This window comes from Cucurbita pepo, chromosome 6, assembly GCF_057944985.1.
Source record: "Cucurbita pepo subsp. pepo isolate OVF chromosome 6, ASM5794498v1, whole genome shotgun sequence".
Lineage (NCBI taxonomy): Eukaryota > Viridiplantae > Streptophyta > Magnoliopsida > Cucurbitales > Cucurbitaceae > Cucurbita > Cucurbita pepo.
The window spans coordinates 3,430,970-3,447,080 of NC_141803.1; the positions used below are offsets into that span (position 1 = coordinate 3,430,970).

General features: G+C 35.3%; 2 protein-coding genes across 2 annotated transcripts; one reads left to right on the forward strand and one right to left on the reverse strand.

The window, feature by feature from the left end:
* The first annotated feature begins 940 nt into the window (after positions 1 to 940).
* Positions 941 to 7,038, forward strand: LOC111797535 (protein NPG1). The gene is made up of 7 exons (XM_023680562.2): positions 941 to 1,180; positions 1,849 to 2,088; positions 3,154 to 3,406; positions 3,514 to 4,724; positions 5,294 to 5,441; positions 6,173 to 6,513; positions 6,614 to 7,038. The coding sequence occupies exons 2-6, from the start codon at positions 1,897 to 1,899 to the stop codon at positions 6,490 to 6,492; spliced, it is 2,124 nt and encodes a 707-aa protein (XP_023536330.2). The 5' UTR covers positions 941 to 1,180; positions 1,849 to 1,896; the 3' UTR covers positions 6,493 to 6,513; positions 6,614 to 7,038.
* Positions 7,039 to 7,885: 847 nt separating this feature from the next.
* On the reverse strand, positions 7,886 to 13,397 carry LOC111797083 (polyamine oxidase 2). The gene is made up of 10 exons (XM_023679980.2): positions 12,818 to 13,397; positions 12,039 to 12,154; positions 11,410 to 11,498; positions 11,204 to 11,317; positions 10,950 to 11,037; positions 10,729 to 10,814; positions 10,545 to 10,647; positions 9,297 to 9,394; positions 8,778 to 9,207; positions 7,886 to 8,697 (listed from the first exon to the last, which is right to left on the reverse strand). The coding sequence occupies exons 1-10, from the start codon at positions 12,855 to 12,857 to the stop codon at positions 8,392 to 8,394; spliced, it is 1,470 nt and encodes a 489-aa protein (XP_023535748.2). The 5' UTR covers positions 12,858 to 13,397; the 3' UTR covers positions 7,886 to 8,391.
* Between the last annotated feature and the right edge of the window lie 2,714 nt (positions 13,398 to 16,111).

A 16,111-nucleotide genomic window follows, 5' to 3' on the forward strand; every position in this document is an offset into this window, starting at 1 on the left:
AATAGTGTGCTTGAGTTGTTACAAATGACATCAAAGCTAGATACTGAGTGGTGTGCTAGTGAGAACATTGGCCCCTAAGAGGGTGGATTGTGAGATCACATGTCGGGGAGAAGAACACAACATTCTTATAAGTGTGGAAACCTCTCCCTCCCGCCAAATCGGAGTTTTTGGCTTGAATTCTCGCCTACATATATATATATATTATTAAAAACTTCGAAGCTCGTAATTATATCAATTTAAACCCTAATTTTTTTTAGCAAATTAATTTCGGTGTCTAGTTAGGATTTCATGTTTAAGTTATCAATTTATAGTTTTCGCACGAGTACACATTAATGTAACATTAAGCGAAAATACCTCAATCAAATTGGTCGGTTTTTATTAATATGAATTATCTTCATATTTTCTTCCTCTAATTTTTGTATACAAAATTGTGATAACTTTTTCTAAAGTGATAAATAATTTTATTTGAAATCAATTGAAAATCACTAAAATTTATCACTTAATAAATTTTAGTATGAATTTTTTATTCATACGATATTCGCAAATATATTTTAATGCATAAAATATTATTTATCGATTTAATTTTGTATTCCAATTATTCAACTTAATAAATTTGGTCCAAATTACGTTATAACCGTAAATCTGAACTCCACAGTCTGGCCCAAATTATACAGGCCCATTAAGTGGCCCAGTTATCCAACTAACTTAACAATTGGGCCAAATTATGTAGGCCCATAAATGGTCCAGTGTTCTAACTAACTATTTTGAACTCGACAGTTGGGCCTAATTTTAAAGGCCCATTAAGAAGTTTCTGCTTAAGTACATGGGCTTTGGAATCATTGAAGATGTACCACGTGTTTTCAACGTTAGATTTAAATTAAATGCTTTTTCCCTTTTTGAAAAAAAAAAAAAGAAAAGAAAAGAAGAGAAATTGTTGGACGCCAAAATTAAATTACAAAACAAAATATAGATCTCGTTTGCTCGCTCTGTTTCTCGGAGGCAAATGTTGCGAGCCTTAATTTTCTACAAGCTGTTGTAAATTGTGTAATTGATCCGCCACCGTACTCGTCGGTTTCCGGCCAATTTTTCGATCACAAATGCCTAGTTTTCAGCTTCTTGTTCGTCGCCAATGATCCCTTTCAACCAAGCATCCATTGATGTTAGCTCCTCAATTTCTCCGGTAAGATTCGATAACTGTATGTGTTCGGTTGGTCTTGGAAATTCAATGTGGAATATCAAAGCTTTGACGCGGAAATTGAGCACGAAAAAGTAGACGACAATTTTCGATCTTGCTGCTTTGATCCTTCTGTTCAATATTTTTTCCTTTATTTTCTTGGCATCCAAACGAAAGAAGGAACGTACACTTCCGTATCTTCAATTTCTCAATAGTTTTAGATCCGAGTATTTTTATTTACGTGCCAAGAGTACGATGCTAATATGCATTTGAATGCACTGTTTCATTGCTGAGAATATACTGAAAAGGAAAAGGATCAGATGTCTCGCTATGTCCTCTATTGATTGGCGTCATCAGGGAACAAGTGCTTTATTCGTATTTATGTTTGTTTTTCTAGTACATAAAGTGAAAATCTAAGAGTTTGATAGTTTTATCTCCGGATATGGATTTCCCTTTCCCAACCAAGCGTTCGCTATAAAAAAAAAAAAAGGTCATGAATCAATTCTGTTTCTGCGTGAGAGATGATCGATTTTTTCTTTTAGTAAAGTTTCTGAATGTCTATCTTCTCTTGTTATGACGTTTGAGATAAGTTAAATATTTTCGCCTTTTCAAGATTGATTCCATTGCCAAGATTTATGTGGTTTTTGAGATCTGCATCACTAATTTTATGGCAGTTGGAAGAAGTAAATTCATGAAGGGAATTGAAGAAAGTAGAATTTATAATGTCAACTGTCGATGAAGATGATAGGGAGCCAGCCATGGAGTCTGGTGAATCTGATGAAGGAATAGTTGTCCGAGAATTCTGTGCAAATGGGGTATGCATAAAAACTACAGAAGTAGAAGCAAAGCTCGATGAGGGAAATATCCAAGAGGCAGAATCTTCATTACGGGAAGGGTTATCTCTCAATTTAGAGGTTTGTTTATAACACTATAAAGACATTATCGTTGAAATGAACTTGAATTTCTGTCTCATGCTTCAGGCTGTTATAAATAGTGTAGTGTGCCATTGAAGACTTTTTTGAACAAGAAGGAAAAATGAAATAGCAATTGGAAATTTAACTTTTCCTTGAATTTCGCCACATGTTTGAACATTTGCTGTCTTCGGGGTAGGGAAATCTTTCCTGCTTTCTTCCTTAAGTTCTGCCAATAATCGAACAATTGTCCACATGTTTCTGCCTGCGTATAATTGTTATTTTTGATATCTCCACCCAAAAATTGTTGGAGGCTGTTTTTGTTGTGTAATTAAAACCCCCAAAGATTACCTAGGATTCTATGATTGTAAAGTTCTATTCTATATATCCCTATTAGAATAAGATTAGTGAAAGTACAAAGAAGACCCACAGAAAAAACAGGCCTACTAACATGAGGACAACAAAAAAGAAGTCAAACTTTTAAGAAAAGGGCACATATGAAGTGGAAGTTCTTGTGAGATATAATCTTTTGGTTCTTAGATGGTAAATGTAGGAATCACAATTTTTTTTTTAGTCAATCAATGTATTTTTTAATAGGAATCTGAATAAATTTTATTTATGTCTATAACTATAGAGATGAAGTGTGTTTAAAAAGTCAAGTAACATGATGGCAGTGTTATTGTCTTCTGTGTTCGTTGCTATTTGTTGTGTTCACGATTCTATTTTCAGTTTTTCAATAGTATATGATTCACTTGAATAATTAGTTGGTAGAAACATGGCGCCAATACCTAAGATGGCCTTTCCATTTTCCTCAAAATCGTAGGCATAAACTTTAGAAATTGGTTCAATGAATAATCCAAAATCACAATTAGAATACTTTGATTACGTGAGAGTTCTCTAATTCTTAACCGAATTTGGGGAGTCTACCAATGAATGGACAAAGAAGAGACCGAAGTGATCTCTGTAATGCATCCTACTTCCATACTACCATTTTCTTGGGAGTCAATCTGTTCGAGATTCTTATAAACATAGAACTTGATGAATCTTTTGCATAAAAAATGATTGCAGGAAGCCAGAGCCCTTCTTGGGAAGTTGGAATATCAGAGAGGCAATGTTGAAGGTGCTCTACGTGTGTTTGATGGTATTGATCTCCAAGCAGCTATTCAACGATTACAGCCTTCCATTGCTGAGAAGACTCCTCCAAAAAAAGGACGTTCACGCCCTGAATCTCAACAGGCAGTTTCCCAGCATGCTGCAAGCCTGGTGCTTGAAGCCATATATTTAAAAGTGAAGTCTCTACAGAAGCTAGGGAGAGTAAATGGTAACTACGGGGACTAATCTAATGTTAATGATGATATAGATCTATTATTTTTCTTACTCTCTTTAAATGTGCATCTCAAACCGTAATTTATCATATGGGACTTTCAGAGGCTGCTGATGAGTGTACGAGTGTCCTTGATGCCGTAGAAAAGATATTCCAACAAGGAATTCCTGATGCGCAAGTGGATGGTAGATTGCAAGAGACTATCAGTCAGGCTGTAGAACTCCTCCCTGAGCTATGGAAGCAGGCTGGCTGTTTCCAGGAAGCAGTATCTGCCTATAGGCGTGCCCTCTTAAGCCAATGGAACCTCAATAATGAAAGCTGTGCTAGGATCCAGAAAGGATTTGCTGTGTTTTTGCTTTACAGTGGAGTAGAGGCTGGTCCTCCTAGTTTAGCTGTTCAACTTGAAGGTTCATATGTACCGAAAAATAATTTGGAAGAAGCAATTCTACTTTTAATGCTTCTTGTGAAGAAATGTTACCTTTGTAAGATAAAGTGGGATCCATCAGTGATGGAGCACCTAATATTTGCTCTATCCACATGCAGCCAGACTTCTGTTTTAGCAAAACAACTTGAAGAGGTCATGCCTGGAGTATATCACCGCGTAGATCGTTGGAAGTCTTTAGCTCTTTGTTATTGTGCAGCCGGACAGAATAAAGTTGCCTTAAATCTTCTGAGAAAGTGTCTACACAAACACGAAAAACCAGATGATGTGGCAGCCTTATTATTGGCTGCCAAGGTCTGTAGTGAGGATCCTTTTCTCTCTGCTGAAGGTGTGGGTTACGCCCAGCTAGCACTGAACAATTGTGTAGAAAACGAAGAGCATTTAAAGGGTGTGGGTCTTCGCTTGTTAGGCCTTTGTTTGGGAAAACAAGCCAAAATGTCTTCCTCTGACTTAGAGAGGTCTCGTCTTCAGTCAGACGCATTGAAATCTCTTGAGGCAGCAAGTGGTCTGGAGAGAAATAACTTAGATTTGATGCTTGAGTTAGGAGTACAATATTCAGAATATCGGAATTTAAATGCAGCTTTGCAATATGCAAAGAAGTTCATTGATGAAACAGGTGGCTCTGTCTTAAAAGGCTGGCAGTTGCTTGCTCTTGTTTTGTCTGCCCAAAAGAGATTTTCAGAGGCTGAAGTGGTCACCGATGCTGCAATGGATGAGACCACAAAATGGGAACAAGGACCACTGCTCAGACTCAAGGCAAAGCTGAAGGTCTCTCAATCATTACATATGGATGCTATTGAAACTTATCGTTATCTTCTTGCGTTAGTTCAAGCGCAAAAGAAATCGTTTGGGCATCTCAGAATTGTCCCTCAGGTTAGAACTTGGACTCTTTATAATTTTCTTTTTATTTACTTATTTATTTATTATTATTATTATTAGTTCAAATACGTTTTAAAATAGAAAATTTCAGTCACTTGTTGCTGGTTTTAACTGTAAAATATGAGTTGCTATCTTATAAACTATTGGTATGTCCAAATTGTTCAACTTGGACTAAAAAAATTGTTCTACCTTGCCATTCACGTGAAAACTTGTTATTGGGCACTGTGGTTTTGGCATGGAGCTGGAGCCTCTTTGAATCTATCACGACTGCCTCACCTTAACGATGGAAAATATGACTAGTCAAATTCTACTGAGTTCACTTATAGAAGTTGTCTATATTCATAATATATATATATATATTTGTATATATATACATCATCAAAAAGAAAAGAAAAGAAAAAACTTCTAGAAGTTGTAAAATAGAATAACAGGAAATCTGCAATTGTACTTTTTTTGCACCTTTTTCTCTGATCTTTCCATTTTTCTTGGTCTAATTAGAAGGTAACATACTGAGGCAATATATTTTGTACGCATATATGATCCACTTCCTGCCTTGATAATAGGTTGAAGATGATAAAGTGAATGAATTTGAAGTTTGGAATGGTCTAGCCAATTTATACTCCAGCCTTTCACATTGGAAAGATGCAGAGATATGTCTAGGAAAAGCAAAGGAGCTGAAAGAGTTCTCCCCAGAAGTACTACATACTGAAGGCAAGATCTGCATTTCCTACATGAATAATGCATATATTATTTTCTACTGTTCAATGAAAATTTATTAGGAAATGATCTCTTTCATAAATTGCCTTTCACTGCCTGTCTTTGTCCTTCAAGGTTATCCATCAATCATTCTATCTGGATCTTGATCTGGGAAACTTTTAATTACCTCAAATTCTCTGAAATAGTTGCTGGACTTGGTTCTTTTCATACTTGGTCTATCTTCATGTTGCCAACCTGGGTTCAACTTCATAGTTTAGACATAGCTGAAGACTGCTATCACTGGCAGCCGTTTATCTGACAATCGAACCGACCATATTAGTGCAAGTAGTAGGATTTTTTCATCGAGTGCGTCTGTCTCGCTGAGTTATATGATCTCCTGTTTCGTCAATCTCATGAAAACTTAACGACTCTTGGAAAAATCGGTAGTTTTTTGTTGCTCTGCAGAATTCCTTTTCTCCTTGTCTTCTTTGCCATGGCTTTGTGCATGTTCCCCCCTTTAATACTCGCCAGGATTTATATAATATGTATGTGTGTGTGTGTATATATATGTATGTATGTATATACGTGAATGAATGTAAATTTCCCTCTTTTGCAAGATTTACAATGTTGTTTGATGTTAATTGGTATGTTACATGCGTCTATGCCCTATGTCCTATCTTTTTGCATGCTTTGGCATAAATGACTTCTTTGCTGCTGAATGTTCATCACATCTGCTGTTCCATCAGGTCTAATGTGTGAAGGAAGTGAGAAAATACAAGAAGCTCTAGCTGCTTATATTAATGCTATCCTACTCGAACCGACTTACGTTCCTTGCAAGGTTTTGATTGGTGCTCTTTGGTCAAAAGCGGGCCCGGACGCATTGCCTATAGCGAGAAGCTTACTTTCGGATGCATTGAGATTAGATCCGACCAACCGTAAGGCTTGGTTTTACTTGGGGGTCATTCATAGGGACGAAGGACGAATGGCTGATGCTGTAGACTGCTTTCAGGCAGCCGCCATGCTTGAAGAATCAGACCCCATTGAAAGCTTCAGCAGTGTTCTCTAATCAGTCATTAATTTATTGAAGGTCCTCTGTTTTCATACATTTTCCTTTGAGGATAAACTCATTTTAGATTAATCAAGTTCTATAACTTACTTTTCCAACATATCGTTCTTCGTCGATACAGGACGATCACTTCAAACTGGCTCTGCTATGGGATTTAGCATGCATTTTCTTCGGGACCGAAAAGAAGGCGCCTGGCGACAATGTGGAAGAACTACCCTGTAAGTTGTAACCGAACAAATTTAATCTATAAGTTTAATAAGATAAAAGAAAAATCTGTGTCAAAACTACATAAATTTGAAGTTAGAAAGGATGAATTTGTAGAGTGATGAGTTGGTGGATATTTTTCATTGATTGTTTGTTTTTTTTACCATTCTTGCTCAACAATGTATATTTATTCTTGTAACTGAGCAATATTAGTTAGAGGAATTATACCTTTTTTTTAATGTTTTATTTGTTGTGATGTACCAAATTTTTTTCTAATCCAACCCCTCCAAAACTCTCAGGATTACTCAATATTTCTCTTTAACCTTTCAACCATTTGTGGAATTTGTCATCTACTTTTGTATCCCTTGGAATTTTTTTTAGATCTTTTTTTTCAATTTTTATTTTTGTTTCTGATTTAAATATACCGGTTATTAATTTGTATCATGCCCGTCGAGTATATTGGGACAAAATGCACTTTTAGTCTTCGAGATTTAGATATGATCTCCACATTTGATTCTTGAAGTTTTAAAAATATTGAAGTTTGAAGAATGATTCTAAATCATCTCTGACTTAATTGCGATGCGAGTTAATCCATAAGTTAGAAAATTAATTTGAAAAATTGACCTATTGTGTAAAAATTAAAATGAAAAAATATTGGATGTCTGAGTTTGCTACTCCCGGCGGAGTTGTGTGAACTATTTAAGAAGAAGATGATGAAAGTCCCACATCTCAGCTAATCTATTTAAGAAGAAGATGATGAAAGGGCTAATCTATTTAAGAAGAAGATGATGAAAGCCCCACATCTCGGCCAATCTATTTAAGAAGAAGATGATGAAAGGGCTAATCTATTTCAGAAGAAGAAGATGAAAGTCCCCCATTGACTAATGTAGGGAATGATCATGAATATCGGCTAATTTAGGGAATGATCATGAATATATAATCAAGGAATATTATCTCCATTGGTATGGGACCTTTTGGGAAAGTCCGAAGCAAAGTTTGTTTATCTAACTTATTTGCCATGTAATTAAAAAAAAAAAAAAAAAAAACATTGACATGCCATTGGATTCACGTTGGGGGATATTGAGTGCATCTTGAGCGGTAAAATGATAATCATTCTAAATTTTACATATTATATAGTTGAAGTGAAGGGTAAAAAGATGAAAAGGCTCCTCCTATGGAAATAGTGACCTCATACAAAGATTAAAACTATAACAAATTGATACTCAAAAGAAACATTGTCCAACAAATTGTCTATTCCATAGCGATTACATATTCCAAATCTGACCTTTCAACAGCTGAGAGGGCCAATAGTGCTTTTTGTCAAGAAGCCATATGCGAACACCCAACACCCAACAGCCAACATGGGAAGCAATTATTATAGTGACAGCCTCCACATGATAGAAGTTGTGGTGGAAGAAGAATCAGAAATTGTTCCTAATCAATAATTGATTGCCTGCCTCACATATATATTATAACTAAACGCAAAAACTTCATTATTCATCATATTCAGTAAAAATGTTAGGTAGTTGTAACATTCTTTCACATCAAGGAGACAACGCTACACTATTAACCATATCGCTAACCACTGCTACCCAAATCATTAGAACATTTTGACCAAAACACTGACGGATTGATCCATGCAAAAAGCAGCCAAACCCATCAATCAATGTCAAACGAACATGTTGAAGGAACAACTTACAGGCGGGATATCAGCAGCGGTACTGATACTGGCTGCTCGGCTAGGACTGGTCGGAATATGTCGAGTTCCCCATAACGCTCGAGTACTCGCATTCTGCAGTCCTCGGCAGCCATTACACCAGTTGCGAATGCACCGTGCACAGAGCCTGGGAAACTTGTGCTTGTTGCCTCCCCTGCAAAGAATATGTTGTCAATGGGGATTCTCAACTTCTCATACAGATCATGGGGCTTCCCAACTATGTCATAACTGTATGATCCAAGCGTGTCGACGTCCGAACCCCATCGGGAAACGAGGAAATTGATCTGCAAATTTGAGGGATGTGATGAGTTTTTCTAGTTCCAAATAGTTTTTTTATCTGAACATTCAAAAGAAAAGATTTTACCGGTTCAGAAGCATCAGGAAGAATTTTCTTGAGTTGTGTAAAGGCAAAATTTGCAGCTGCTTCATCGGACAATTTCTCGATGTCTTCGGCCAGCTGCCCAGCGGGCATGTAAACGAGAACCGAATGACCAGTGGCCTTGTGGAGATTGAGAAAGTAGCTGCATTCATATGTTGTTTCTGCAACCACTCCTAGAAACTCTACATTCGGCCAAAAAACATGTTCAAAATGCAGTATTATCTTATTCTCTACTCCCACTCCAAGGTCAGATATGGCGGATTCCTTCCAGTCTGGGAGCTTAGGCTCAAACTTTATGGTATTAGCTTTGAGCACCCCAAGAGGGACGGCAACAACAGCAGCATCAGCCACGAATGTTGTCCCGTCTTCGACCGTGACCTTAATTTCGTTATATCGTCTGACAACTTTTGAAACCCTGAGAACCAAGGATGGAAGGTTCTGAAAACTGAGGTCTTGGTCGAAACATAAATCATAAGAAAAAAAAATGTAGAGAACAAAGTTTACCTGTGGCCCAAACGGATATCAAGACCCTTGGCAAGAGTGTTGATAACAGGAAGGTAACCCCTTACCATTAGCCCATGACCTCCAGGCAGCAGCTCTTCCTGGACAATCAGAACGACATTTTTAAAAACTAGGAAAAGATTAAAGAAAATAAAGCATGAAAAAACACAATCATTCTTAAGAGAACTAATCTTAAAAGTTAACTCGTTGGAAATGATTTTATCTTTTACATTGAGGTGAGGATTCGTACGTTTGACCTTTTGGTAGGTTGGCAGTTCTAACTCCTAGTTCATAGGGAAATCTGATGCAATAAAAACATAACTATCTATCTTTCTTTATTGTCTTTTCCTAGAACATCTTTCTTTATTATCTTTTCCTGGAACGACCCAAGCCCACTATTGGCAGATGGTCCTCATTGGGCTTAAACCTTCGAGCTTCCCCTCAAGGTTTTTAAAACGCGTATGCTAAAGAGAGGTTTCCATACCCTTATAAAGGGTGTTTCGTTTTCCTCCTCAACCGACGTGGGACCCACCAATCCATCCCTCTTCGGGACCCAGCGTCCTTGTTGGCACACCGCATCGTGTCCACCCCCCTTCGGGACTCTACCTCCTCGCTGACACACCGCATCGTGTCCACCCCCCTTCGGGACTCTACCTCCTCGCTGGCACATCGCCCGGTATCTGGCTCTAATATTATTTGTAACAGCTCAACCCCACCGCTAGCAGATATTGTCCTCTTTGGGCTTTCCCTTTCGGGCTACTCTTCAAGGTTTTTAAAACGTGTCTGCTAGGGAGAGGTTTCCACCCTTATAAAATGGCGTTTTGTTCAACACCCTTATAAATGGCATTTTTTTCTCCTCCCCATCCAATGTGGGATCTCACATTGCCTGATATAGAATTACCTAATTGTGCTTCATTGGTCCAGGATGAATATCATGCCATACATCACTACCAGAGCTAGAAAGATCGTCCAACTTTATTCACTACATTTTTGTTAATTGTTATGAATGTACTTTGAATCTAGAGATCAATTGACCTTGCAACTACACTACTGTAGCCAATATCATTCAAACATACAAGTATCACAAACTAAACTTTCAGCTTCCAAAAGTTAATGACAACAGATTGCGACAGCAAATATTCATTGCTATTCGGTGTTCACTATATTGTCTTTCAACATAGTAACATAGAAAAATCATTGGATTATTAAGGAAAAAAAAAGAAGGATCATGAAGACTCTAATAAAGAATACCTGATCCCAACATTTTAGTGAGATAGTATTGGCATCTGCAGCAAACCATCCTTCCATCCGACACAGATACCATTGAAGAACCTTGTGGGCAAGCCCATCCATCCTGTGTTCAAGGATATTTATCAATTACAGTTGAAATGAAAGAAGAATAAAGACTAAAATAACAACGGGAGAAAGAGCATACTTCAATTCTGGTCTTCTTTCAAAAACAATTGAGAATGCACGGGTTATAGTCATGTCCTCAGTATACTCATCTCTTACTTTATCCGCCTGTGTAAAGCATAGGAGATCAACTCAGAAAAGTTGGCACAGAACCAAAAGGAACAAAAAATAAAATTTCAATAGAAAAAAATCAAGTAAATTACGAACTTCAGACTTCGAAGTTGATTTCTAAAGATGAACTACCTCTTCTAAGATGGCCTCAAATACTTTTCCAACTTTTTTCACTAGTTCTTGAGGAACTTGTTTCCCTTCCATATCAAAGAGTGCATAACTGACAAACGCATCAGATTTATAACTATTATTCACACATAACAACAACCATAGTAATAAACTGTAATAATGAAACGTATTTGTTCCTTAAGGGTACAAAAATAAAAACAAGAAAGACCCATAACAATTATATTTGTGACTACATGTTTCATATGTAGTGCATTTACCTCTCTAAGTCGTGGTCGTATAATACAGAGTTGTCCTCACTGGTACGGTACAAGGGTAATCCCAATTTGCTAATTAAGGGAGCCAACGGATTTTCTTTGCATACCCCATGTAACCTGAAAATCAACAGAAGACTGATATTAGAACATAAATGTGGGTGACGAATGTTAGTTTCTCTAGAAAAATGACAATAAAATAACAAGTTTACCATGAAGCACCAAGGTCAACAGGAAAACCAAATGAATAATTCGTATGTATGCGACCACCAACTCTATCCCGTGCTTCTAACAAGATAACCTGTTCAATGCAAAAAAAAAAAAAAATTATTCAACTTGAACGTAAAAAAAATTGAGAGAAAACACCAAAACAAGTAATCTGATTTCTCCAGTTTTCTTAAACCAGTCAATAAATTAGTCTCCTATCCTTCCCCTTCACCAAGCTTGGTTGGAGACTGTAGCAGACATTTAACGTCAAGCTTCTGCCACCAGTTAACTATTCGTTTTTTTAAAGATATTGATGGAACGGCAAACTTGTTTTTTCCTGATTTCAGGGAGATCCATTTAGAAGGGCAAAAGGTCTAAGCAGTCTCCCAAATGACATCATATTTCTATATCACCTGTTATTTGTACGGTTTTCAAGAATCACTGACATTATCTTCTAGCTAATAAGTCATAGGCACCGGTAAGGGGTTTTAGTTGTTAGTTTCTTTCAGGTACCCATGTGATGTTGGCATACAGTAGAAACAAAAAGCATATTTTGGGAACCCAACATTAGGTAGCTGGTTTTATCATAGCTTGTGACTGACTATTATTTCTCTTTTGTTCTTTTTATACATACCTGAAAGGAGGCATCATGAAGAGCACGAGCAGCAGCTACTCCAGCGATGCCACCACCAATGACAATCACAGAAGGTGATCTTACCTGTCTTTTCCCAGGACTTGAATTGCAAACAGCTGCATCAAACAGCTTCTAGTATGAGCACACACATTTAGGGTTATATAAATATTTGCAGTCTACACAACAGGAATATAAAAAGGATCCTCACAAAAGCTATAACATTGGTGCAGACAAACATATTAACAAGTCAAACTAGAATCATAAGTTGTTCCGACGTCTAGGGACAAAATATACCAGAAAACATTTTGAAATGTTGCATCCTATTTCACCTTCTTTCGATCACTAGTATGGTTATCCTGAAGTTTTCTTTCGAAGCAATTGCATAATGATTAACACTATTTTCCTTCATTGAGAAACATACAGTTCTGAGATCGCGATGATTGCACTACGGCATCTCATTCAGTTAAATCAATGATATACCACGATCAGAGTAGAAACCACTTAAATTAACTTAATCGAGCACAATAACAAGCAAACATTTATGATATGCCCCTCAAAACGATCGATCCTAACCCTAATTTCCCCATTTTTCTAATCGATGACCATTTCTTTGTTTTATTCTAGCACAGAAACTAAATTAAGCCGCATTTGGCCATTTCAGCTGATCACGCATTCTCAAAATTTGTACGACATGAACTACTTAAGCAGACGTAAACAAGAGTAACAAAAACCAAATGATAATAGGAAACACGGAAATAGGAGAAAATGGGGGACCGGACCTTTACGAAGCTGGGAATTACTCCTGGAACCAGACTCCATTCTTGAACGATAGCAGCAATCAACTTAGGTCGTCGGTTTATTATTAAGAAAACGCTTGAAATCAGGATTCAAAAGCAGTAATAATAAGGGATCAATGGATTTATTGTCCAAATTAAACAAAGAAGGAGTCAATTGAGGCGAGTAATGGAGGAGAAAAAGCAAGAGACACGTAATGAAGTGATTAGAATTAGAACTCAAGTTTAAACCCAGCTTTCCCAACCAGTTCATGCGCCTCGGTTTTCCAAATTCTCAAACAACCAAACTCGTCGTCCTTCAGCCCACTCCAACCGATCAAATCCGAATAAATCCACGATTACGATTCAAGCGTCCGCTCAAATTCTGCACAAAGCGATCGCGATCTCTACCTCCGATTTCCAAACGAATACAAATCTCTCCGATCCGTCAAAGAAAATGAACCTCAGATCGAAAAAACAAACAACAAAAATCCGAGGAAAGAGAGAGATGGAGGCAATCGAATTCCCGTGAAAGCGAAACACTTTTAGTGCCACTGAGAGGATGCTACGTATCACAATTACGAGACCCATCGTTGAATTTATAGAGAGAAAGAGAGAGAAATTGTGGTTTTCTATTTGCAAAACCAGCAATATAACTAATACGCGCGTGAGTTCACGCAAGCCACGTGGCAAGTGTTGATTGATTGAGAAAGGTCGGCGGGCTACAGCATTGGGAACCTGGCGCGTGGGATTGGAGAAAATGGCCTAGCCTTGATTGTAAATTGGCTTAATTATGAAATTCTTTTTATAAAAGGCTGTAATTATGAATCAATTGTAAGAACAAATATAATTAAAATATTCCCTTACATTTTATTCGTTATATATTTAATTTAAATTTATTTTTTAGTTTTTTTTTTTAATAAATCTTAGTTATTAAATGTTTACTTTTATCTAATTTTCAATTATATAAATACATTTTCAAAAAAATTATAATTGGGACTAAAATATCACTTTCAACTTAAATTTATATAATTTTATTTTAATATTATAATATCTTGAACGTGTCGTCATGACTAAAATCGGTTAGATATGACCTACGAAACATAAAAAAAATAATAATAATAAAAGAGAACAAATTTTGACTCGAGAATATTCTTTTTTCGCCTTTGAATATATTTTGATTAAAATATTATACTTTAAAAACATTCTTTATATGCTTAAAATTTCCATCAATTATATTTTTAAATTTTTATTTTTTGTTTATGGACTTTTAAAATTATATTATTAGATTTCCTAAATATTTAGCTCAATCTCTACATTTTTTTAATTTATTTTATTTTTAAAAAATGTCTATTTTAATCTTTGAGACTATTTTAGTATATTTATTTTAACAAATTTCGAATATGTGTATTTAATAATTAATTTAGTCCAATAAATTAAAAGTGGACAAAAAAAAATCAAAATTAAAAATAAAATAATAATTTACTTACTAATTATAGCAATTTTCATTTTTATTATTTTATTTAATAAAAGATAAAAAGACAGAATGATAGCAGCGGTAACATCTTTCCCAAACTCCTGGGGATTGATCTCAATGATTAAAAGTTGGATCCAAGATTATAGTAATTACTCGTAATTTTGAAAAGCTTTAATCACTCTTGTGTCTATACGAATTAAGTTGGTTGATTCTTTTCGAGACTGAAACCTGCTGTTAATGAAGAGAAAAATCTCATCTTCGATAAACAATGGAGGAAGGAGTGAGGAGTAAAAAAAAAAATTATTTATCCCGATTCTCGTCCCCGTCCCCGCCCCCACCCTAATTACATTTTTTTATATATAATAATAATAATAAAATTATTATTATTATTGTAAAAACATGAAGGGTTGAATGAGGGATTTTGTAATTTTTGAACCAAGTTAATCGATAACGTCGAATAATTGACGTATATCTATATATCGATAATTAAATAATTTGATAGGTTAAATTATTATTTTTATATATTACAAAGTTTAAATTTTATTAGGATATATATATATTTTTTTTTTTGAAGGGAATTGTTCAAATGATTTTTTAATTAAAAATAACTTTAAATAAGATTGTTTTTGAAAAGTTCGTAAATTTTTTGTGGATAGGAACGAAGAAAGTATTAGATAGTCACTTCACAGACATCTCTATTGGTAAGACGTTAAATTAAATTAAATTAAATTAACAATAATAAATAATGAATAGCTCAATTTTATTTCAATTTAAAAATTGACATTATTTAGAAAGATATTTTGGTACTTGACAAGAGCAGGGTAAAAAAGTAAATATCAAAGACGTCGCAAAATTAACCTTGGCTATTGATTTCTTCCGTTCTTCTGGAAGCTTCTGGCTATTTATTCTATTGCTATTCAAAAAAGTTGCCAACTTTGAAAATGGTAAGAAAGTTCAGAGTCATTATTCCTCTAAAAAAAATTAAATTAAAAAAATAATAATAATAAATAAATTTACAGTATGAAAATGACCAAAATACCCTTAGACTACAGGTTCAAAGTATATCCACGTCCATTTGAATTATGATTGTCATTGTCTACCGCAACAACCACCACAAATGACCATCAAATTCACAATTGTTGCCTACCAACCACCAACTATCATTATAAAAACAAAATATTTTTTTATAAGAGTGTGGAAATCTCAATTTAGTAGACACGTTTTAAAACTGTGAGGCTGACGGTGATACATAACATACCAAAACAGATAATATCTACTAACGATGAGTTTGGGCTGTTAGAATCATCCTTACCACCGCTGCTACCATCACTTGCCTAAGTACTAAAATAATAATAATAATAAAATTTAGGGTAAAAAAAAAAGGAATAAAATGGATAAAAGTGTCAAATTTTGTGTATTGAGAGCCAAAATTGTGAAAATAATTTTGTAGTTCGAATAATTCAAAAAGTGGACGGAAAAATGGGAAATTGCATTTAATAAGAGGAGAAATTCTGAGCATACACTTCCAATTACGGCAATTAATGGAAAATATTAATGAAAAATATTGGGAAATGTAAAAATGGTTTGACACGCAACTCAGCCTTCGCCAAACTTCCCATCTTCAAACGTGCCTCTGCATCTGGAAACCTCTATAATCTTTTACCACGTCTACATTGCACTTTTTACCGTGGGGTAAATTTATTCAAAAAATAACTCTTCTACACTTTTCCGTATATTATAAAATTGATATTATTTCAAATACAATAATTATTAAATTCAAAATAATAATAATAAATATATATATATATATATATATATATATA